We start from the raw sequence: 22,512 nt of genomic DNA, 5'->3' as shown, positions 1-22,512 counted from the left end.
GAAGACCAGCCTGTGTTGATGAGGCGCTTCCGCCCTCAAACTGCTCAAAATGGCAGCCTGTGGAGCCCAGTGGAGACAGGCCAAGTCCTGTGTGCGTTGTCACAGCTTCCCAAGGCAGGTCGGGTCTTTAACGGGACATGGAGGCCCATAGGCAGGAAAATCCCCGTGGACCCAAGCCACAGGCTGCCCCGTGAGGGCATGAGTGCCTCCCTCGTGCTGCCGTAGGGTTACTGGGACGCCGCGCACGGGGCCTGGCACGCAGCAGGATCCAGGGCGGGCGGTTCGGGCGGGGCTGAGTGAGAGTAGTTGTACGGGTGGTAGCGTCGACCCGAACGACCCCCCCTCTGAACGGCAGCTCACGCGGGTCCTGCCCCGGTCTGGAGCACGGCCTGCTGACAATCCAGGAAGGATGAGGTGGTGCGGAATAGAAACTGGGAGGTCATGGTGAGGTGACTGGGGGAGGAAACCAAGAAGATGCCTACAGGGAGGATTGAAGACGCTTTGAAAAGACCCGGCTTCCCAAGTAGGTTAACAAACCATGGAAAAGAAGAGATATTAGCAGTCTTCAGAGCTTTAAGGACTCTTGAGACCAAGGACAAAAGAAGGTGCTGACCCAAGAGAACTTAGGGTTTCAAGGAACTGTGTAAAAGAGGAAAACCGTTTGCCAAGCTGGGTTTTTTTAAGAAATTTATTTAGAAAAATAACCCCACCCGGCCCTCCTCCCTCTATACCATGGGACTTGGGCATCATGTTTGGCTGAACTCTGGATTGGGCCACCCATCCACATGGGGGCTCAGCACACGCTGACAGGCGGCCACGCCGCTGGGTGGCCTCGCACACTCCCAGCTGCTCCAGTCTTGTGCTCAATCCTTGGCCAGGCCTCTGCCTCCGGGTCTCCGGATGGAGAGGGGGCCCTGAGGGGCGAGGGCAGCCTGGCCACAGTCTGTGTGCCCCTCCTGAGGCCTGCCAGGGCAGCTGGGGGCAGGGGGCTCCGTCCCCCACCACCCCACCTCTGGAAAGTCAGGGCTGGAAGCGAGGCGAGCTGACGTGAGGCTGGTGGAAGGCGTGGGCGCTGTACGCCATGTCGGGGGGCGAGGGCGCGCTGGCGGCCAGCACCGAACACAGGGGCTCATGGCTGCTCAGCACCGACGTGAAGTACTTCAACTCTTCTGTGAGCTGCTTGATCTCCTTGCGCAGAGCCGCGTTCTGTTTCTCTAGGTCTTCACTCTCCTGTGAGGGGAAAGGCCAGAATCAGACATAAGTGTCAAGGACGGAATGGGATGGGGGGGGCAGGAGGAGACAGATTCGGTTCTCACCAGCACAGCTGTGGGGAGGGGCATCAGTGAATTTTTCTGCACATGTGTGTACATGTATTTGTGTGTGGCATATGTGAGTGTGGGTGCATTTATAATACACATATGTGTGTGCACAGATACAAGGTTGAAGCCATAAAATTGCTGGTATTTGTCTGTTTGACCTATAAGGATGGCAGTTTTGTATGATCCCACCTGATAGAGGTGCACGTGGGAATGCGCGTGCTCCTTTGTGTGCGTGTGTACGTGGGTCTCTGGGAGTGTGTATGTGGGTTGAGAGTGGCAAATGTATGTTAAGGGAAACAGGCTGACAGATGAGAGCCTGAAAAAATGGAAAAGAGTCTGAGAGAACTGTTTATACTAATTTCCTGCTTTTCCACTTGATCTTATACCACGAGTTCTCCAAATGTTCCCAGTGTCTGCGTTTAGTCATATGGAGTCCATGGTTAACTGTCTACTTAACCAGATTCTAGAACACTAGGGTCTTTATAAATATCAAGTGGTCAAAATCCACGACAAGGTTCGATCCCACGCCATTCTGCTCACTCGAGAGCCTGGTTTACAGCACTCTGGGTGTGTTCCACCCATGCATATGTGCTTTTTTCCAGAAACACCTTCCCCCGTTGCTTAGGAGCACCATCAGATACATGCTAATCAGGCAAACTCTGGATCAAAGGGTGCTGATTACTGATCGCATCATTAATTAATCACCAATTCCACTCTGGGAATTAGCGTTTACTGGAAAACAATGCTACCTAGGGGAATTGCATTTCCAATGTGATTTGAAGGTTCACGGTCCTTGAGTCAATCAAATAGATCGACTAATCTAATCACTGGTGCCACAGAGGAAGGGAAAATGGCATTGGAGAGGCAAATAAATTACACTTCAGTTCAAAAAGCAACCTGAGTTGGCATCCAGGCCTTAATTTTTCTAGTTTTGTTTGACTTAGGTCAGCATTTCCCAAACTTGCCATAGCATTAGAATTAGTTGGAGGGCTTATTAGAGTTTCAGGCTGTTCTTGAAATCTAGAGATTTGAACTCAGTGGGTTTGGGATTTGGGGTGAAATCCGGGAATTCACTGAATATTTAACAAGTGCCCCAGGTCATTCTAATGATCAGGCAAGTTTGAAAACACAAGTTAAACACAATATTACATTGGTTTTTAATTAATCAAGCACGTACTAAGTGCCTATTTGTTAAGTGCCTGGCACATAGTATGATCTCAAATGTCTGTTGATTGACTGGCTGATGACACCACTTGCTGGACTAGCAGTTGACTCAAAACCATGGTGGGCAGTGAGCAGACGTAAGATAACTTGCCATTTAAGAGGTGCCTTACATAACCCAGCGGGAGCATGAGCTGTGGCCCAACGAGAGAGCTAGCTAGGTACGCTGACAACTGCCCTAATCCGTGAACCCCAGGGTTCTTTTTTAAGGGGTAGAGGAGCATAGACTGCGGCCTTACCCATCAGGCCAGCTTCCATCCCCTTGTGAAGGACAGATACAAGCACGCTCAGCCCCAGCCTGGCATTTCCTGTATGTGGCTTTGAGCTAGAAAATGTGCCTAGGTCAGTACAAAAGAAACCCCCATTTCTAAAATGGGGTGGGGGTGGGTGGGACCCATGATGGTGGAGTCAGAGGCATGGCTTCTTCTTCTGCAAGGTATGGCTGGCTCCCTTATCTTACCGTTTGGTTGTTTCCAGGCACATCCCAGAGGCAGGGCATCCCCTCTTTACCGAAAGGTAAGAGAAAGCAACCCATGAGACTGGGTGTGTGGGGGGGTGGTTTTAAGACGGGAACTGGGGGCCAGGAGTCCTGGCCCCTTCCTCTAGCCCTTTTCCTCGCCCCCTCTGAGAGTTTCCACTGGTGACAACGTTTACTGTAAATTCTGTGCTCCGAAGAGCCTGGGCAAACCCCGAGGCAGAAGGGAGGGGTGGGGTAGGCGGGCCACAGGGACCAACCGCTCTGACCTTCTCCCCACCTAGAGGCAGGCCCAGCTTTCGGGAAGTGACAGCAGGTTCTTCCTCCCCAAGCAAGCTCTGCTGAGCTCTCTCTAGCTTTCTCTCCCCGCCCGCCCGCCCCCCCCTCCCCGCTTACAGATCCCAGAGCTCTGGGAGGGGGTTCACAACCACTGCTGCCTCTAAACAGAAAACCACCACCTGTGACAAGAAACTCGTCTTTACCTTGGGAAGCAAGACGGCTTCCTGCTAGGGCGCCAGAGAGACCAGCCCTGGTAACCCAGGGACCCTGCAACCAGCCAGACACCGGCAAGAGGAAGAGTTTGACTTCCCTTGCAGGAGGAAGTGGCTGATCTGGGGCCTCCTCCCAACATGTCCCCACCTGCCCCTGCTCAGTCCACTCTGACCCTCCCTGGGGCAGTCATGCCCTAGAAAGGACTCACACAGGGACAACTGGCCAAGGCGGCCACGGGGGCAGCTGCTTACTCAGAGGTATAATGACCACACCCCCTGACTTCCCTTCACTTCCCAGGGGCAGCTGGAAACCTAGGGCTCAGTGAGCGGGGAGGGGAGAGGAATGTTTGGGAAGGGAATTTTGGCCTTTCACAGGCACGTCCTCTGCTACAGTCAGGGAGTTGTAAGCCAGCATTTGGGCTTGTGTGTGACCTGTTTTCCACTTTTTAGAATTCTTTTTGGTCCTTCAGGCTCCTCACGGTAACCCCCGAGATGGACATGGGAGGCCAGCCCTCATCATTATCCCCACTTTTCAGATGAGGCCAACTGAGACCCTGGGACAAACCTACCCCAAATACCCCTCAAAATGATCATAGGCTGGTGGCAGCAGGTGCTGGGAGAGAGGGCTTTGGAATTTGCCTCAAGACATTGATTTTCTCAGAGGTCCAGACACTTTAGTGATTGACCCAAACAAAGCCTCATAACCACATAGGTGCAGAGCAGGGTTTGGTTCGAGGCTTCCCCATCTTCAGCCTCATTCTTCTTCTGGCACACCCAATGCTTCCCCCGAGAGACGGATGACTTAAGTGACCAAACATCTTCAGAGATCACTAAGAAGTCCTCGGCTGCCCTATAAGTATCCCAAGAGAACACTGGGTCTCGATTTTGGTGATCTTTAAACACCACACTGGAACCCTGAGTTGGTCACACTCTTCCAATCACAGAGCTGATCATCTGCCTCCTTCCCAGAGTTGGGAGGACATCTTCTGTCCAGCTACTCTTTTAGAGGGTTCACTCAAGGCCAGGCTTTCCTCCACATGCAGAGTGAGGTCCAGAAACACATGGCAATGGTGGGCTCCATCAGCAGTAACTGGGGACCGGGGTCCTGGCTAGGTGAGCCTCTGTGACTCGCTTTCCCCTCTCTGAGCCCCAGTTCCTGTTAGAACAGGAAGACTGGACCACAACAATGATTCTCAACCTTGGCCACACATTGGAATTAGTGGGATTCCCTGGGGAGCTTTACCAATACTGGTGCCTGATTCTGATTTAAGCAGTCTGGGGTGCAGCCTGGCACTGGGTTGGTAAAGGCTCCCAGGGGATCCTAATGTGCAGTGAACACTGAAAAACATTAGAAGGAACCATTAGCTTAGAAAATCTCCAAGCCCTCTTCAACTCTCGAATATTTCAGATTCCAAACTAAATACTTGAGTGTATTAGCCTTTAACCCGCACTTGTTAGGAAGGGGTGTGCGTGAGTGTCAGGGGGAAGGTTGTTGGGGGCAGAGGGATGTAGACTCAATTTATATAAAAAAAATTAGTAGAAACTAAATTTTTAAAAGAATAGTCTAGCTTGACTTAATAACTAACATTTATTAAATGCTACCATATGCTAATCACTTTTTTAAGTATTTTACAGTTATTTTTATATTTAATCTTTGCAACAACCCCATGTGGTAGATAATATGATTATCCACATTTTACAGATGAGGACAACCTAAAAATACAGGGAAGTTAAGAAACCTGTTCAAGGTCACACATCTTGTAGTGGTGGCACCACAACTTGAATGAGGCAGTCTGGCTTCAGAGTCTGTGCCCACCATATTCTCTTGTCTTTGACATTTGTTTAAATCTTATGATATTTGGGGGGCACCTGGGTGGCTCAGTCGTTTAGTGTCTGCCTTCGGCTCCGGTCATGATCCCAGAGTCCTGGGATCGAGCCCCACATCGGGCTCCCTGCTCCGCAGGAAGCCTGCTTCTCCCTCTCCCACTCCCCCTGCTTGTGTTCCCTCTCTCGCTGTGTCTCTCTCTGTCAAATAAATAAATAAAATCTTAAAAAAAAAAAAAAATCTGATGATATTTGGTAATTATCTCCTGGGAGGCCTCAGCCCTGTTGGCTTTCCAATTTCATCTTCCCTCTTTTCCCACCTCTTGCAAATCCAGATGGTAATGTTCACAATTCACCCTCACCTCTGAAGTGACTTGATGCCAACTCTATCATGAACAACACGCAGCTTGGGGGTGGTTAAGGAAGAGGCTTCATGGGGGTGTGGGAACATTCTGGGAAATTCCCTACTGGAGGGGCTGAAAGGGGGTCACTCAAAGAGCTCTTGAATGATGGGGAATCCCCAGACAGTTCCCTTACCCACAGGGAAGCCAGTTAGGACCAAGGCCAAGGACAGGTTCTGGCCCAAGGCTCTAGCAGGGACTCTCCGGGCATTCTGAGCAGGGCTTTGGTCCTCCTTCTTGCCAGGTCTGGTTTAGTGCCTTGACCTTCTCCTTGAATGTTCTAATCATGGTTTCCAGAAGAGTGAAAATAGTCCCCGTGTGTTCCTTCTCAACAGAACACGTAGTCATTTACTGATTGGGTGACCTTTTAGCTCTCACCTACACTTAAACATGAGAGTAGTGAGTGAAGCTTCTCTCTCACACCTAGCTATGTTCAATCTCCAGCAGTTACCAATCCACAAAATGCAGATACAGGGTGGAGCCCACCATTGCTAGAGGGGTCTGTGAACTGACATAGGACATTTCCCAAGCCCTGGTAGGATCTATGCCTATCCCTTCCACCAATCCTGGGGAAATTGGCCCCAACTCCTGCTCCTTACCCAATGAGGAGAGAAGAGGAATCATTAAACCACAGGTCTTTGCACTGAATAACGAACAAGTCTGATTTTGGAGAAATCTTTACTTTCTCCCTATCCTAACCTCCTTCTCCTTGCTGCCCTCTAGAGAGCTAGAAAAAGAATTTAATCAAATGCTCAGCTTCTCTTGCAGCTAGGCAAGACCATGTGACAGTTTCTGCCCAATAAGATGTAAGCTGAAGTACCTGGGGGTGGAGCTTCCCTTTCCAATTAAAAAGGCAAACCTCACCAGGACAAAAGCCATCCTCCCTCAACACAGATTGATGGCTGGAGGTCCAGCACCTATCTTGCAGCCTTGAGGATGAAAGCCACATACTGAGGATACCTGCACACACAGAGAAGTAGCCTGGTTCTTTGATGACATTCTTGCAGTAGCCCTGGTCTGTCCACTTCTGAATTCCTTGTGATAGGAGAAAGACAAACTGTGACTTACTGATGGCTGTTTGATAGTCCTTCTATTACTTGTACCTGAATGCAATCCTGACTGATATCTCAAGTTAGAAAGGTTATCACTAGCAAGCCCAATTCCAAAAAACAAACAACTAGTAATTGCTATGAACACAAAGGTTTGAATCAAGTTGTTGTTGGTTTTTTTTTTAAGCCTGCCAGGCCTCTGGGGACAGTCTGGGTACATATACCCTCAACCCTCATAGATGTCCCAAACTCATTCTACATATTCTACGACATGCACATGGCTGCACACTGAAGTCACCTGAAGAGCTTCAAATCATCTTAATTCCTGAACTTCACTCCTGTGAGAGGTTCCAATTTGATTGTCCTGGAGTGGGTCTCAGGCATCAAGACTTTCGCAGGTGAGCTTAATGAATCATGTTCATAGCTGATTCCTCTTAAAAATATATATGTCCGTTGACAGATGAATGGATAAAGAAGATGTGGTGTATATATATACAATGGAATATTACTCAGCCATCAAAAAGAATGAAATCTTGCCATTTGCAATGATGTAGATGAAACTAGAGGGTATTATGCTAAGTGAAATAAGTCAGTCAGAGAAAGACAAATACCATATGATTTCACTCATATGGGGAATTTAAGAAACAAAACAGATTACCATAGAGGAAAGGAAAGAAAAATAAAATAAGATGAAAACAGAGAAGGGGACAAACCATAAGAGACTCTTAACTATAGGTAACAAACTGAGGGTTGCTGGAGGGGAGGTGGGTGGGGGGATGGAGTAACTGGGTGATGGGCATTAAGGAGGGCATTTGACATAATGAGCACTGGGTGTTTTCTGCAACTGATGAATCAGTAAATTCTACCCCAAAACTAATAATACAGTATATGTTAATTAATTGAATTTAAATAAAAAATTAATATATATAAGGATATATAGGCAATGTTTAATATTATTAAATTTGTATATTTATATTGTTTTATTAAATATTTTTAATTTTATAATATATAGGATAAATAAAATAAATAGAATACAAATAACTTTAGAGAAGTGGGAGAATGCTTTTAAGTCAAAATAATCTTCTGAAGTAAATGCCTGTTTAAGGGAAAGTGCCTCACTATCACCCTGCTATTATATTTGGTGAAAACAATTTTAAGGAGCCTAGAACAAGTCATTTTTATGATGGAAAAGCAGGAGGTAGGGTATCTACTAGAATCTCACGAATGATAACTTTATCAAACTAGTTACCCTTTAGATTGTTGAGCTCTGTGAGGGTCTATCACTGTCTTCACTGTTTCATCATCATTCACTAGGGCAGTGCCCGGCGCATAGTAAGTGTCCAATAAGATCAATTTGCTTGACTGCCAACTAGGACTCTATAATAATTTACCAAACCCTGCATATGAAGAGTCTTCTAAATAAATTTGTGATGTCCATGAACCTTCCAACGGAGTGTTTAACCAAGCCTTTAAAGCTTTTATAGCTTCTACTTGATATAGTTACAAATGAGTGTAAGAGATTCCCTGTTTTAAAAAGGCCCAGGTCAGATCCCTACTTAGCAATACTTCTGTTCCCCAAACTGAAGCTATGGGTGGGAGTAGCAGAATTAACAGCACTTTAAGAACTCTGCATATAGTTTCCTGAGCTGGAACTGGACTTTCCCCATCTATACCAAATGAAGGAGACTTGCCCGGCGGTGGTGAAAAGCCAGGCCAATGAAACAGTTAGTGTTCATGAAGTTTTTATAAACAACCAGAAAAAAGGGCATATGTTTTCATATATAATAATACATCTGATACCTACATCTGATTGATTTATAGGAAAATGCCAAGCGCTTTGCATTGAAATGAATGAATAAATACAATCTTCCCCTCAATGCAAAACAAAACAAAAAAATGCAATATTGCTTTGGTTTTATATTTGCTCTGTCATTTAACTCCCGAACAGCCCAGTGAGGTGCTATTGCTTCCCATTTTGTAGATCAGAGTTTAGGTTCAGATATATTCCCCAGCAGAGCTGAATTAGTTTTGTTGACCCAGCCCCAGCCCCACCCCACTCCCATCTGGTTCCTGCTCCCTGCAGCTCCATCACCCCTGTTCCTGAGCTCCTCCTCATGCTCTCAGAGGCCCCGTCCCACAAGGCATCTTTCCGACCCTTGACTGGCCACACATAGTTTGGCCTCAAGGCTCTGCTGAGCGCACCCTTTCCCCAGATCTTCCCAGTCTCCTTCTCTCACCACTATTTGACCTCAAATGTCAGGGTCTCAAACAGACCTCCCTTGATCACCATCCCCACCCCGTCCCTTAACCATATTCAACATTGCACTATTTGATTTTATTTGAAGTACTCTTCACTTGGTGTGATTAGCCTGTTCGTTTATTTGCCTGTTTTCCAGTGTGACTTCCAGTTGAATGTAAGGTGCATGAATTCAGGGACTCTGTCTTGTCCCTCCTGTATTCTCAGTGCCTGGAATAAACCATACCTGGCACATAGGAGCTAATATATACTTGTTGAGTGGATGAATCATCCCTGCTAACATTGGATCTAGTACTGGGGAAATGGCCTTTGTTTTTAGAATTTTCTGGACTGCCCCACCTCTAACCAAAATGTTTTCTGGGTACTTGTATCAGCCGAGTACCCAGAAAACATTTTGGTTAGAGGATCCTCAGTTGCAGGAAATTGCATTTTGGCCCTAGGAATCCAGTCCACTCTGCTTGGCTCTGAACTTTATTCTACTTTTGAATAAATATCCTGCTTTATAAGAGCTCCAGGTCACCCTCCTTGGTTTCCCTAAACCGAGGGTGATGAAATGTGTACTGGGACAGTCCCAGTCCATACCTATTGTCCTGGTGTCATTCTTACCAGTGCTCTTTTCACTTCCAAATGTGTTCCTGTTTGGAGGATAAATGGTAAGATTTACTAGAACCTGACCCCTAAATTCTAGCTCAATATGATCTCTGCCCTTGTCTTCAGTGTCCTCCTGAGTTCACTCAGATCTCTAGCTGACCATTTTCTTGTTTTTAAATAAAAAATATACAGTATAACTACATTTAAGATATTTTTTAAAGAAATCATACCCACCCACGATCCTAGTACTTTTAACACAACTGTTTTCATTTGCACCTGTTGCCATCTTTTCAAGAAACACATACTTATTTTTACAAAATTTCAATCACTGTAAATACAATTTGTATTTTGTTTTGTCATAAATTTGTCACATCTACAGAATCACCGTAATTATCATTTTTAATGGCTGTGTCATCAAATGGAAGATCCACAATTTACCCCAAATGGTTTTTTAATGTTGGACATTTTGGTTGCTATCAAAACATTGGCATTATAAGCAATGCTGCAATGAACATTTTGGTCCATACTGGGTTTTGTTCAATTATTTCCTAGGATAAATCTGTAGGAGTGAGATTAGTGGGGCAAAGGGCACAACCGGTCTTCCAGCTCATGGCTGTACCGCTGTAAAAGGGTTAGCTGAGATACACAGTGTCACCAGCAGTGAACACATAAGTTTACTACAACCCCATTGACATTTAGGCACTATAATTTTAAATAATTTATTTTGCCAATTAGACTTTTGAGGGTTTCTTAGTTTCTTTTTTTTAAGATTTTATTTAATTTTATTTTATTTGAGAGAGAGAGCACAAGCAGGGTGAGTGGCAGGCAGAGGGAGAAGGAGAGGGAGAAGCAGACTCCCTGCTGAGCAGGGAGCCCGATGTGGGGCTCGATCCCAGGACCCCGGGACCATGACCTGAGCTGAAGACAGACGATTAACCGGCTGAGCCACCCAGGCGCCCCAGGCTTCTTAATTTCATTGTAATATTACAAGTTATTGATTACCAAGGAGGAAGAATTTTCTCTGTGTCTGTTCCCTAGTACAGCATTCTCAACCAGGGACAATTTTGCCCCCCAGGGAACATTTGACAAGGTCTGGAAATATTTTTCATCATCACAATTGTGGGGTGAGCTGCTGCTACTGGCATCTAGGAAGTAGATTTTATATTTTTCAGTGCACACGACAAGCCCTCTCCCCCAACAAAGAATGATGCGACTCAAAATATCAATAGCGCCGAGGTTGAGAAACTCTTAGTGTGTATCATTTTCACAATCAGAATAGAAAATTGGGTTATTTTCATTTTGGTAGGAAAAACGTTACATAAGCTTTCTGTTCATAGCTTTTGCCCACTTACCTATTGGAGTCTTGATGTTTTTCTTAAAAGGATGTTCTTTCTATGGTATAAATATGAAATCTGCATTTATTTAATTCGATGCCAATATTTTCCCCGATGTATTATTATCCCTTTAATTTTGGATTACCACTTACGACCTTTTTAAAATAAAGGAACATTTAAACTTTAGCCCCTCTCAACCTTGGACTCTCTTTCTCATCTCTTGCTGTATATGCTTGGGTTATATTACTAAAGACTGTCTAGGTCATTCAGACCTTCTGGTTAATGGCTTACTTCTTGGCTTACCCTTTGCAAAAGACATGTAAGAGCAACACCGTCTGCATAGCAAAGTCCTGTTCAACAAAGTGGTACAAAACAAAAGCAAATGGTGGGCAGGCAAGAGGTTTGGGTTCTTAGGTGTCCTGAGAAAGACCTTGGTGTCACCATTGGTTACATGGCAGGTTAGTCTACAGCATCCCTGAGTTTTCTTTTAATTCTGTGATCTTATAAACAAGGGAATATGACCATAATTATTGTTAGCCCCTCTCCCCTAAGCTACCATGTGCACCCATAATGAGACTCTCTACAAATATCCCACAATCTGAAGGGGACTTTGTCCTCTGGAACCAATCTATGCCCCCTAGGAAGCAAGGTGTCAGACTGAGTCCCACAGAGGAAACTAAGAAAATCCCCAAGCAGCTTGGAAAAGGACTTTTTGGTGAGACTCCCATTCTTTTCAGGAGAAAGACCTTTGGATGCTGCTGATGGCAGCTTTGTGAAGACTCCTGCTTGAATGGGCACCATCAATTTGTGACCCGGGACCTGTAATCTCATTTGAACAGAAATTCCTTATAAACGTCAGGACTGGTGTGGAGCTGACCTCCTTTCAAATATTCCTCCCAAACTTAAACCACACTGACTCATCATCAGTGGTACAAGCATTTAGGGGTGGTGGATTGCCTTGACATGTTTCTTTCCCAAATGAAAATAGTCTACTATTTTGTTGTTCTGATTTTTAATCATCACAATAAAAAAATATATAGAAAAATACTAGAGGAAGGCAAGCTACTCAGAACTCAATCACTCAGAAAGAACCACTATTAGCATTTTGGAGAATATCTTTCCAGATATTTCTTTATGCATGCAAACATGCCCCAAACCCACAAATTTTACATTAACGGGATTATCCTCTGCATACTCTTTGTAGCTTGCTGTTTTTCCCTCAGGGCTATGTCATTGACATCTTTCAGTGATACAGATCTACATAGTCATTTTTAGTGGCAGCATAAAATTCTAGTGTCTGAATGTATCATAATATGCTTAATCACCTATTGTTGGGCATCTGTCCAATTTTATAGTATTGATAAAGTGTTTACTGTTCATGAGGAATTGAGCATCTTTGTGCATCATTTTTTTCTTCAAACTCTTATAAGTGGAATTGCTGTGCCAAAGAGTGTTCTCATATGAGATGTTAATATTTACTGCTACACAGCTTTCTTTAAAAGGGGTTTCAATGGATATATTGATACATTGCGTAGAGACTTTAATTTCTTGACTAGGCCTAATGATGGAGAAGGAACAAGTGTGAATTTTGGAGGATGTTGCTTAAAGAACAAAAAAGCAAAGTCAGGAAGAGACTCAAGGAAGGTATCAGGGAAGATGAATACATCTTCATGAGAGTCCAAAGGAAGAGGCAGTATGGTAGAGTGGTTAGGGACATGGGCTTCAAAGTCTGTCAGACCTAGTTACAAGCTGTGTGACCTTGGACAAGTTACTTAACCTAATACAAAAATTATAAAACAAGGTTTTTGTGCAGATTAAATGAGCACTTAATGCACAGCACCGGGTACACAGTCATGTATTAAATTAATATGTTTTTAATAAAAAGAAATTCATAGCAACAGAGGCCCAAGACAAATGCCTCTTTTCCACAGATGGTTCACTGATTTTCACTGAATTTTTTAAGGGTGGAACTGGCCAGAACATTCCTTCTGTGTTTTTTGTTTTTGACCTGGGCCTTCTCTATGCCGGTACACTTATGGTATGGTCTCCCAGAGAGAAAGAAAAGAACTCCAGGAGTGAAAAAGGACCACAAACAGCTTTCTCTTCCAGCTTTCCCCAGAAGACCAAGAACAATAGTGTCATTCTAAGGAGGCCCAGGGGATTGACATCTTTGTTGAGCTGTTTTTCCTCTGTTACTCAATTTTCCTCCGATTGTAAATACCGTATTTCTCACAGCAACAGCTTTAAGCTTCATTTCATGCATAATTTATACTCGTGACATGTAATATATGGCATTAAAATATATCCTGGAACCTGTAAATGTTTCTCTACTTTTAGACTAGTATGAGACTCCTTCAGGAGCCAGCCCCAGGAAAGCACCTTTCCCACCCCCAGCTAAGGGAGTACCCAAGTTCCAGCTTTCAGATTTGGCCCTGTTACTCCTCCTTGCTTCCAGTTCCATTCTTGAGGCCAGATCTGACTTGTCAAAGGCATAGCTCCGGGCTAATATTACTGTCAGCCCACCATCTCTCCTACGTTTATCCTTTTCATGAACAAAGCTTCTCAGTTGATCTCAACTCTCTTTCCCACTGACTTTAGACACTGACTCCAAATCCTTCGAGCCACTGCAATCAACCAGGATGGCCACACAAGTGACACTGATTTGCCATCCCTTATAGTGGCTTTATCTAGTCCTGTAGACTTTAGGGTCACTCCTTAACAAACCTCAAGTGACAGCTGGTTCTCCCAAAGGACTGAGATATTTATGTAGGATGATCTAGAGGTAAAATGTTACAGAGGAAGACTATTCAATGTTTGAAATCAAAATTAGAAATCATCCTGATGCATATGAGGTAATGACTGATGTTGGGAATGTAAATATCTACATTATAAAAATAAAAGCACATGATAAAAACATCCAAACTATATAAAAAAGGAAAAAAATACAAAGTATCTATCTCCTGATTTAGACCTTTCATCCTACTTTTCAGAAATAAATATTAACCTTGGGAGAAAGCTATCCGAAAAATTTTAAGTTCATACACATATGCACATATGTTTTTCTTTTTATTAAAAACATACATGGGAGCAATCTATGTACCATAGTCACACCTTTTCCACTTAAGAGTATAGAAGCTTGATAATCTTTTCATATTAACACATCCAGATGTAACTTATTTTAACAACTCCATAGTATTCCACTGACTGGACAAACTATAGTTTATTTAATTAGTTCCTTATCCATGGGTATTTAGCTTGTTTCCAGTCTTTACTATAACAAACAATACAGCAATGATTATCTTCATATCATGTACATAATTGTGTGATCTGTGGGTACATTTGTAAATAGACTTCTAAATGTAAAATTGCCAAGTTACAGGGTATGTGCACTTATAATTTTGATGGACATGGCTAAATTGCCTCCTAATGGAGTTGTACCAACATAGTCCTACTAGTAGTGTTTGGTGGTGCCTGCTTCTCCGTTGTCTTGGCAACATCACATATTAGCAACATTTTTTGTCTTTGCCAGTCTGGCAGGGAAGCTCACTGTTGCTTTAATTGTCATTTCCCTAAGTGAGGTCTAGAAACTTTTCCATATTTATTTGCTATTTATTTCTCTCTTTCTATAAATTGCCCATTCATAATCATTGCTAGTTTTTCTTTTGGGTTGTTAATCATTTTCTCATTCATAAGAGCTTTCATATATAAAGTAAATATGCCCTTTTTTGGTCATATGTGTCACAGATATTTTCCCCAATCTGTCATTTGCCTTTGACTTTGCATATAGTATTTTGAGATATATAGAAATTTTCACTTTTTATGTATAAAGGTAATATATGTCAGTTTTTTTCCTTTATGGTTTCAGGGCTTCGTACGTTATCTGGGAAAGTCTTCATTCCAAAATAATTTTTCAGTGCTCTTTTTTTCCCCCCAAATTTCTTTAGTGTTCTTTTTTACATTTAATCTGTGTGCATGTTGTATGAGAAATAAAGACTTTAGTTTCTTCCTCCCAAAATGGCTAGCCAGTTGTCCCAATTCCATTTATTGAATAATTTAGCTTTCCCTCACTGGTTTGAAATGCCATCATCATCATTTTGCATTTGTTCTTGTGTCTTGTTCTTAGGAATTGACATGTGTACTTGGGTCTTAAATTTCAGTTTGCTTTGGAGTCTCTTTCTGTATTCTGTTCTGCCAAATGCTCTGTCTTTTCCATATTGTTTTGATTTCAATACTTATAATTCACTTTAATATATCTTGTTCAGCTAATCTTCCTAGTTACCCTTCTCTAAAATTTTCCTGGAAATTCTCACATGGTTGTTCTTCACTAAGAACTTAGAATAACTAATCTAAGTCTCCCCTAACTTCCTGAAAGTTGCATTGGGTTTTTATTGGGGTTACATTAAGTTAAATTTATAGATTATGGAAAATTTTTATTATTTTTACATATTTTTACATAAGGTATATCTTTCCACTTATTTGAGTGTTTTTGAAAGCACTTAGAATAATTTTAAAGTTTTTAAAAATTAAGCCCTGCATATTTTTTGTTAAATGTATTCCACTTGCCAGTGTTGGTATTACAAATGGAATCTTTCCTCCCATTAAATTTTCTAATTGGTTATGGTTTACATATAGGAAAGTTATTACTTTTTGTGTTAACTTCGAAAGCTGACAGGGTTCCCTTATTATTTTTAATAGTTTTTCAGCTGATTATCTTGGATCCACTTATTAGCTGCTGATGTCTTTTGGAGATGAAATGGTCCACTATGTTAACTGGAATTTAAATAAAAACTTAAAAAAATAAAATTTTAATAAAAAATTATATGCCTGTCTCCTTTTTAATCAGTGCATTTAGTGTGCCTGAAAGATTTTATAGTTGTCTGTGGGAGGAAAGGAAATAAGTGTAGTAGGGGCTTGTGTGAAACACCCAGCAAAAGAGAATTAAAACAGAATGTGGACTCTGTGGATATCACAATTATGAAAAGCAGCACCTGATCCAGTTTATGTGAGGGCTAGTCAATGCCAAGGCTGTTATAAAGTTGGCATAAGATTAGACAGTTGTGGAAAGCGGCTCCTTCCCTACTCTGCTTTTTAAAAGCAATCCGTGTACAGTGTTTTGTTGTAAACCATTTATAGGATAGATACTGAAAATGTTAAATAGTAAGTAGCCCACACTCTCACTGGAGAGATGAAGTAATGCTTTTGTTATTTTAAGAGAGATAATAGTGGCAAAGCTGAAACCGAGAAAACAACATTACCCCAGCATATGAAGCTAGCACAGTAATACAAACGTGGTCCTTATTTGATACAGTTGGTCTTTAAAATATTGGTGGATGGGTCCTATGGCTATTTCCAAGGGCCAGAGAATGGTTCCAGAACCTCAACCTGTGGAGCCAAGCATGGAGTGAAGGGTAAACCAAGCAATCAACCCTAAGCATGTTAGTGGTAAACCAGAAGATTTTCTACCTGAATCACAAACATAATTAAGAGGATAATGGATGGAGAAGATGGTTGATTACGTCTGAGAGGAAATGAACATTTCAGACCACAGCCAAACCCTCTGTTTGATGGTGGCAGATTTGTATGTTGCTGCCAAAAGCTTTTACCCGAAGTCAAGAAACAAGTTGCATTGGCTGCAACCCCCAGGCTAGCTGTGTCAACCAATGTGACCTACTCACCGGACAAAAAGTGAAAATGAATGCTGTGGTGCTCAAAAGAAAAGAGTGGGGAGGAGTTTGTGTCCAGGTGTGGGGAAGATGGGAACATTCTAGAGCCTGAGGCTGGAGGTGTGGGTGTGGACGTGGTGACTGCATGACTGGAGGCTCCATGCTCTCCAAGCCCCAGAGATCATCTCAATCTAGTCATGACTAGAATAATCAAGATGGGCCAAATCTTCTGGTTCTAACTCTCGTCTTACAGAGAGAGAGAGAGACAGCTGAATCTATTGAAAAGCTTGCCACAGCAAAGAAACATACATGTTCCCCTCATTGATATGTCCCCCTGGGCTTGAACAAAGACCAGTGGGTTGAATTTACAGGGAAATAGTGGTATAGCTCAAGATAAGGATGATTCCTCTGCTCATATCAGGAGGAAAAGAGCTCTCTGTCATTAGAAGTGAGCAGGCATACACTGGGGACCATTTCGTTGGTGGAGGTTGGGGGGAGAGTGTATAGAGGAATCTCAAGCATCGAAAGTGTGTCTGAACTTTCCAGCCTTTAAAAAATCTCTCAGCCCTGAGATTTTGATATATATATATATATAATTTTAGTTGTAATTTTTTTTAAAGATTTATTTATTTATTTTGAGAGAGAGAGAGAGGGTGCACACACACAAGCAGAGGGAGGGGCTGACTTGAGCTGAAATTGAGAGTCTGATGCTTAATGGACTGAGCCACCCAAGTGTCCCAGTTGTGATTTATCTTGCTTCTATAATAACCACTATTATTAAAATTACTATTATACTTAAATTTTTTTGAAGATTTTATTTATTTATTTGACAGAGAGAGAGACAGCGAGAGAGGGAACACAAGCAGGGGGAGTGGGAGAGGGAGAAGCAGGCCCCCCACGGAGCAGGGAGCCCAATGAGGGGCTCAATCCCAGGACCCTGGGATCACGACCTGAGCCGAAGGCAGACGCTTAACGACCGAGCCACCCAGGCACCCCTATACTTAAATTTTTTGAGTATTATATGGCAGGCACTGTGTTGAGCTTTTTATATGCGCTATCTCTATGAGGTAGTTACTGTCATTTCCCAATCTATAGATAGGGAAACTGGACTCTAAGGGAGGTCGAATGTCTCTAAGATCTGTCACACAGATAGCAAGTGGCGGAGCTAGGATTCAAACCCTGTACTTCTGACTGTAGAGCTGCTGAGCTACCCTTAATTTTTACCATTTTTTTTTTAATAGTACAAACTTAAAAAGCTCATAGATTTACAGTCTCAGGACATTTGTCCACTTATACAAAAAGGAAGGTTTTATCCTTTCCAATTCTTATTTATTTGTTTGTTTGCTCTAAAGAATATTGAATGAGAATCAGACTCTGACAGAGATGAGTGAGTGATCATAGATTTTCAAGCTTCAAATAGTAAACGGCAGGGAGTGTGTTAAGGCCCTAAATCATACTGACATCACAGAGAACATGTAGGTAGCAGCGTCACCGACAACTTCACATTTAGGCAGCTGGTCATAATTATCAAAAAGAAGAAAGAATTTGGTGTTCATTCATTCCTTTTTTTTCAGTTCAACAAATATTTATGAACTGAAAACTATGTTGGAACGCAATGGAAGATATGCTGAATACGTTCTAATAAAACACAAGCATCCAGTCAGAGATGTTGGTGCAGACCGTTCTCGGCTTCCTTACAAAGCTAAAAGAAGCATCTCTTTTTCCCCCTAAAACTACATCTTACTCTTTCTTGATAAAATTAAAACAACTATTCTAACTGGCTGATTGCCATGGTAATCTTTTTCAAATAAACACAAACATACTTATTTTGGGTACCAATTGCCCTTTACCATTGAAGTGAAGGACTAGGCTGCGAGAGGTTCAGGAATGGTTCAGGAGGAAGGACAGGAAGGCGGGGTTGCTAGAGGAAGGGGCGAGGAGATGGAAGAGGATGGAGCCAGTGAAGTAAGAGTTGGTTGACCGAGGACCAAATGAAGGCGCGGAATGAAGAGGGCTAAGGTGGTAAGGTATGGGAGACAAGGAGGAAGCACCACTCTGTGAAGCATGCAGCCAGAATTCAGAAGCATTGACCAGGGCCTTGGTCCTCCAGTGGACTTGCAGTTCAGCATTACCCAAGGCTCCCACTCAAGCCAGGGGTCAAGGCCTTCTCTAGAAAGTTTGAGACTGGAGGCAACTCAACCAGAATAGGGACCATCCCAGATAAGTGCACTTGAAACCGCATCTTTCACAGACCCCTTGGGGTATCATGAAAAATATTTCAAAATAAAACCTTAATGATGTTCTGGAAAGAGGAGTAACATGCATCACCCTATGGACCTCCTTGTCCCAAATGTAGGGACCAGGGTGGCTGCCAACTGGCCTCCTAGGGGGTGGGACCATAGGCGATCCTAACACCGGGATCCTGGGCTCCCCCAAAGTGCTTAACATCTTCTAAATTCTTCCCAAAGACAAGCCTGCCTTCTGCTCTCCAGGCTCGAGAGGGATAGAGCTCTCTCTGGCTACCCCATCTCTGATTAGGTGGTTCTGCTTCCACCTAGCCTCCCTCCTTGATACGATCAACTCATTTACACCTCATGCCCTCTCAGGGGGTCAGGAAGAAGGGCTCCTTTCTTTTTCAGCTCCCTGGCTCATTCCTTGCTACTAAATCTTCTCAATACACCCAGAGGAGAGCCTCTCCTCCGCACTGCACCCCGTAGCCCAACCCCTCCGCTTACCCCCCCCACCCCGACAGCCCCATGCAGGCAGACTCAAAGCTGCGCTCCAAGCATCCATGGTGGTGGGGAGCAAAGCCTCAGGCTCAAGAGGATGAAGAAAGGTCTGAACACTCACCAAGTGCAAGGTGTCGGCCTTCTGTGTCTGCCTCTGTCGGCTCTTCTGGGCAGCAATGCGATTTTTCTCCCTTCTCTGAACTTTTCTCACATCATCGGATGGGTCCTGGGAAGCAGAGGTGAGGGGAATCAGGTGAGTAGGCTGCTGTCTTCTGAGTGAAAGCAGGTTCTCGTGCTGTTTGGTATCCAGCTGCCCATCCTTGCATTTCTTCACGTCTTTTCATTTGCCCCTTCACCCCCGGCTTACCAAAAGGCTGAGCCCAAAAGAGGACTCTTCCCCACACTGTTACGCTCTCTTAGGTCCCTATAGCTATTTTGGCCAAAGCTACAGGAAGAGGAAAAAGACCCTGGGGCCTTGATAGGGCTGTATTTGAAAAAAAAAAAAAAATGGTTAAGGCGATGAAGTGTGTTTTATCACCTCTCCTCTCTTCAGGGCTGCTCCACCCTTACTCTCTCACTTTTTGGCCTAGAATTTTCTTGCTATTTTCCCCCCCAAAACTTTGCTGAGCACCTACTATGTGCCAACTTCCATGCAAGTGCTTTTTCAGAGGTGCTCTTGTTTAATTCCTCAATTCTGTGCAGTTAATATTATTGTTTCTATCTTATATGTGAGGAGACTGAGGCTCAAAAGGCTTGCCCAGGAGCCTACAGTAAGCCAGGGCCTTCCATCTTCTGAGGCTAAGTCTGATGCCTTTCCAAGCCACTTCCCGCCCCTCACTGGTTTGTACCCACGTGTCTTCTGCCACATCCCTGGGCTGAGGTCCCCGTCCCAGATCTGCGTCTTCTTCTCCTGCATTCCCTTCATTATGCTCAGTGACCTTGACATTCCCCGTGGCCCTGAGCACAATGCCTGATACAAACTAGAGGCCAAGAACAGCTTTAATGGCAGAGATTACCTGGCTGCGGCAGGTAGTGGTTGGGTGCTTAGGACAAGAGGACCTCTGGGCGTCCTCTAAGTATATTCCACAGATGGACACGTCCTCACTTGGGCAGAGAGGTTAGCTCCAGCTCTCTCCCCAGATACTGCAGGGTAAGTATAGGAGTCTGAGTCAAACCCTGCCCTGGTCCCTCTCACGTCCACACAGGATCCAGGGGCACTGTTCCTGGGGCAAGATTCTGTGCTCAGCCAGCCTAAGTCTCACCAGTGTGCCCAAGACTTCCAGGCCATTGCAGTAGGAGGGCATCGGGTTAGATGGGAAGGAAGTGCTTTTCTCTAAGGGGCATGGGGAACCAGGTTACCATGGAATCCATGAGTAATTTCCTTCCTAAGAAGAGTACAGACTTCCAGGCAGCGTGAGCCACCGTGATGCCATCTGGAGCAGAGGACTGGACTGTTTGCCCACTAGAGGTCTCCACTATGACTCCTCCCACCCTGCTGCCCTTCTGGGCGACGTTCATGACAGATGCTGTATTATCTGTTTATATACTTTTATTTCGGCTGCAGCATCTTGCAAGCCCTCTTGGATATCTGTGCTAAGGAAAGAATGTGGTTTTTAAACCACAAAGCTGGAGAAGCAATGTTAATCCCTTGATGTATCGGGTGAGAATGAAGAAGCCTTTCTCTGGAGAGGGATGTCAAGGAATGCGGTGAAGAGAAAGCTCCAGAAGCTTTGGGGGCAGGCAGGGTGTCCCGTTTTGGGGGCAGGCCTCAAGCTGAAAACTTTTGACTTGGAAGTCACAATCTCGATTCCAAACACTCCCACACTCTCTACCTCAGTCGCTCTGGTTGCCCCAGAGCTGAGCTGGGAGTGTCTCCAGCCCAGAAGCCACAGGGTTGAAAGAGGCTTTGGTGGCAGCTTCCTGCATCCCTCTCTGCCGGCCAGCGCCCCAATAGATCCGAGAGATTCTTCTGGGCTTGCCTGGCTTCCTCCTCTAGCTAGCTATTTTTTTTTTCCTTCTTTGCTTTTTCCTGCAGCTTCCCTCTCTTGCCCTGATGGCTGCCTCCCGCGAAACCACCCGCGCGGGCTGGGCAGGCCAGCAGCCTCCGGAGCGCCGTGCCTCGCGCGTCCCCACCGCCCTGGAGAAAGGTGGACCCTTCCCCGTGAGAGCCCAGGGCTCTCGGCCGCGCGTTCCGCTCCCCGCTTCCTAGAAAGCTTCGTGCGGCGGGGGCCCGGCGGGCGGCGGGGGCCCGGCGGGCGGCGGGGGCAGGGGGCCCGGCTGCGAGCGGCGCGGCTGCGGGAGGGGGTTCTCCGTCCGCCGACGGGCTGCGAACACCCGGTCGTCGTAAGTGTGTCGGGGTGCTCCCGCCGCCAGCCGCTTCCTGGCTCCTCGGCTCCCGGGGCAGGCGGCCGTCGCCCTCCGACTGCCCCCCTCCGCGGGGAAAGAGAAGGCGGGCTGCAGGGAGAGGGGGCGCTTCTACCTGTTTGCCCGGGGGAGGCGAGCGGCTGAAGCTGGAGTCGCTGCTGTCCGAGCTGTGAGGCATGGCTGCAGTCTTCCGGGCTCTCCACACGGCCCCAGGCGCCTCGGGGCTCTCTGGTCACCAGCCGGCCTCCCTTCCCGACGGCTGCCAGGCCACCAGCTCGGCCCCCTGCGCGGGTCCCTCCTCTGCCCGCCCCGCGGCCGCCTCTGACCCCTGCGTCCTCCTCACTCGGGGGTGCAGACGCACTGCTCCCCACAGGGACATGTCGCTCGCTTCGGGGCTCGTGCGCGCGCGCTCTCTCTCTTGTGGTTTCTGGTAACTCACACTGGAAGTCACATGGGCGGAAACTTAAACAAGTTAGAAGTTAATTTGAGAGAAAATACATATCTGGGAAAAGACCCACAGAACGATATGAAAGGAAGAAAAAAAATACACAAAACCCCAGATACCTTCCGACTGTTTGAAAGGCAGAGCAGCTCTCTTCCATTGATGAAGATAAAAGAGAAAAACAGCCCAGGCAGGGAAAAACCCCACCCCGAATTAGCAAGTCCGTCTCCTGTCAACACGGCCCGAAAGGAGAGGGCAGCAGGGAAAGAGTTTCCATTGTCAGCCGACTCGATTCTTAAACCCAAATAAAGCAGCGAGACTGGGATTTCTTTCTGGTTTTTACCCGAAGGCA

General features: G+C 45.0%; 1 protein-coding gene across 1 annotated transcript; it reads right to left on the bottom strand.

Annotated features, from left to right (window-relative positions):
- Positions 1 to 710: 710 nt before the first annotated feature.
- BATF (basic leucine zipper ATF-like transcription factor) lies at positions 711 to 22,111 on the bottom strand. Its single transcript, XM_032404624.1, has 3 exons — positions 21,834 to 22,111; positions 19,476 to 19,580; positions 711 to 1,230 (listed from the first exon to the last, which is right to left on the bottom strand). The coding sequence occupies exons 1-3, from the start codon at positions 21,894 to 21,896 to the stop codon at positions 1,021 to 1,023; spliced, it is 378 nt and encodes a 125-aa protein (XP_032260515.1). The 5' UTR covers positions 21,897 to 22,111; the 3' UTR covers positions 711 to 1,020.
- Positions 22,112 to 22,512: the final 401 nt, after the last annotated feature.

This window comes from Phoca vitulina, unplaced genomic scaffold (assembly GCF_004348235.1).
Source record: "Phoca vitulina isolate PV1807 unplaced genomic scaffold, GSC_HSeal_1.0 scaffold7, whole genome shotgun sequence".
NCBI classification, from domain to species: domain Eukaryota; kingdom Metazoa; phylum Chordata; class Mammalia; order Carnivora; family Phocidae; genus Phoca; species Phoca vitulina.
The sequence above is the reverse complement of the archived record's forward strand: the minus strand, read 5'-3'. Positions and strand labels throughout refer to the sequence as shown.

Coding starts and splice junctions, on each gene's coding strand:
- BATF (XM_032404624.1), bottom strand. CDS start 21,896: ATGCCTCACAGCTCGGACAGCAGCGACTCCAGCTTCAGCCGCTCGCCT. Junction 19,581..21,833: donor CGCCTCCCCCGGGCAAACAG/GTAGAAGCGCCC, acceptor TCTGCTTCCCAG/GACCCATCCGATGATGTGAG. Junction 1,231..19,475: donor AGGCCGACACCTTGCACTTG/GTGAGTGTTCAG, acceptor TTCCCCTCACAG/GAGAGTGAAGACCTAGAGAA.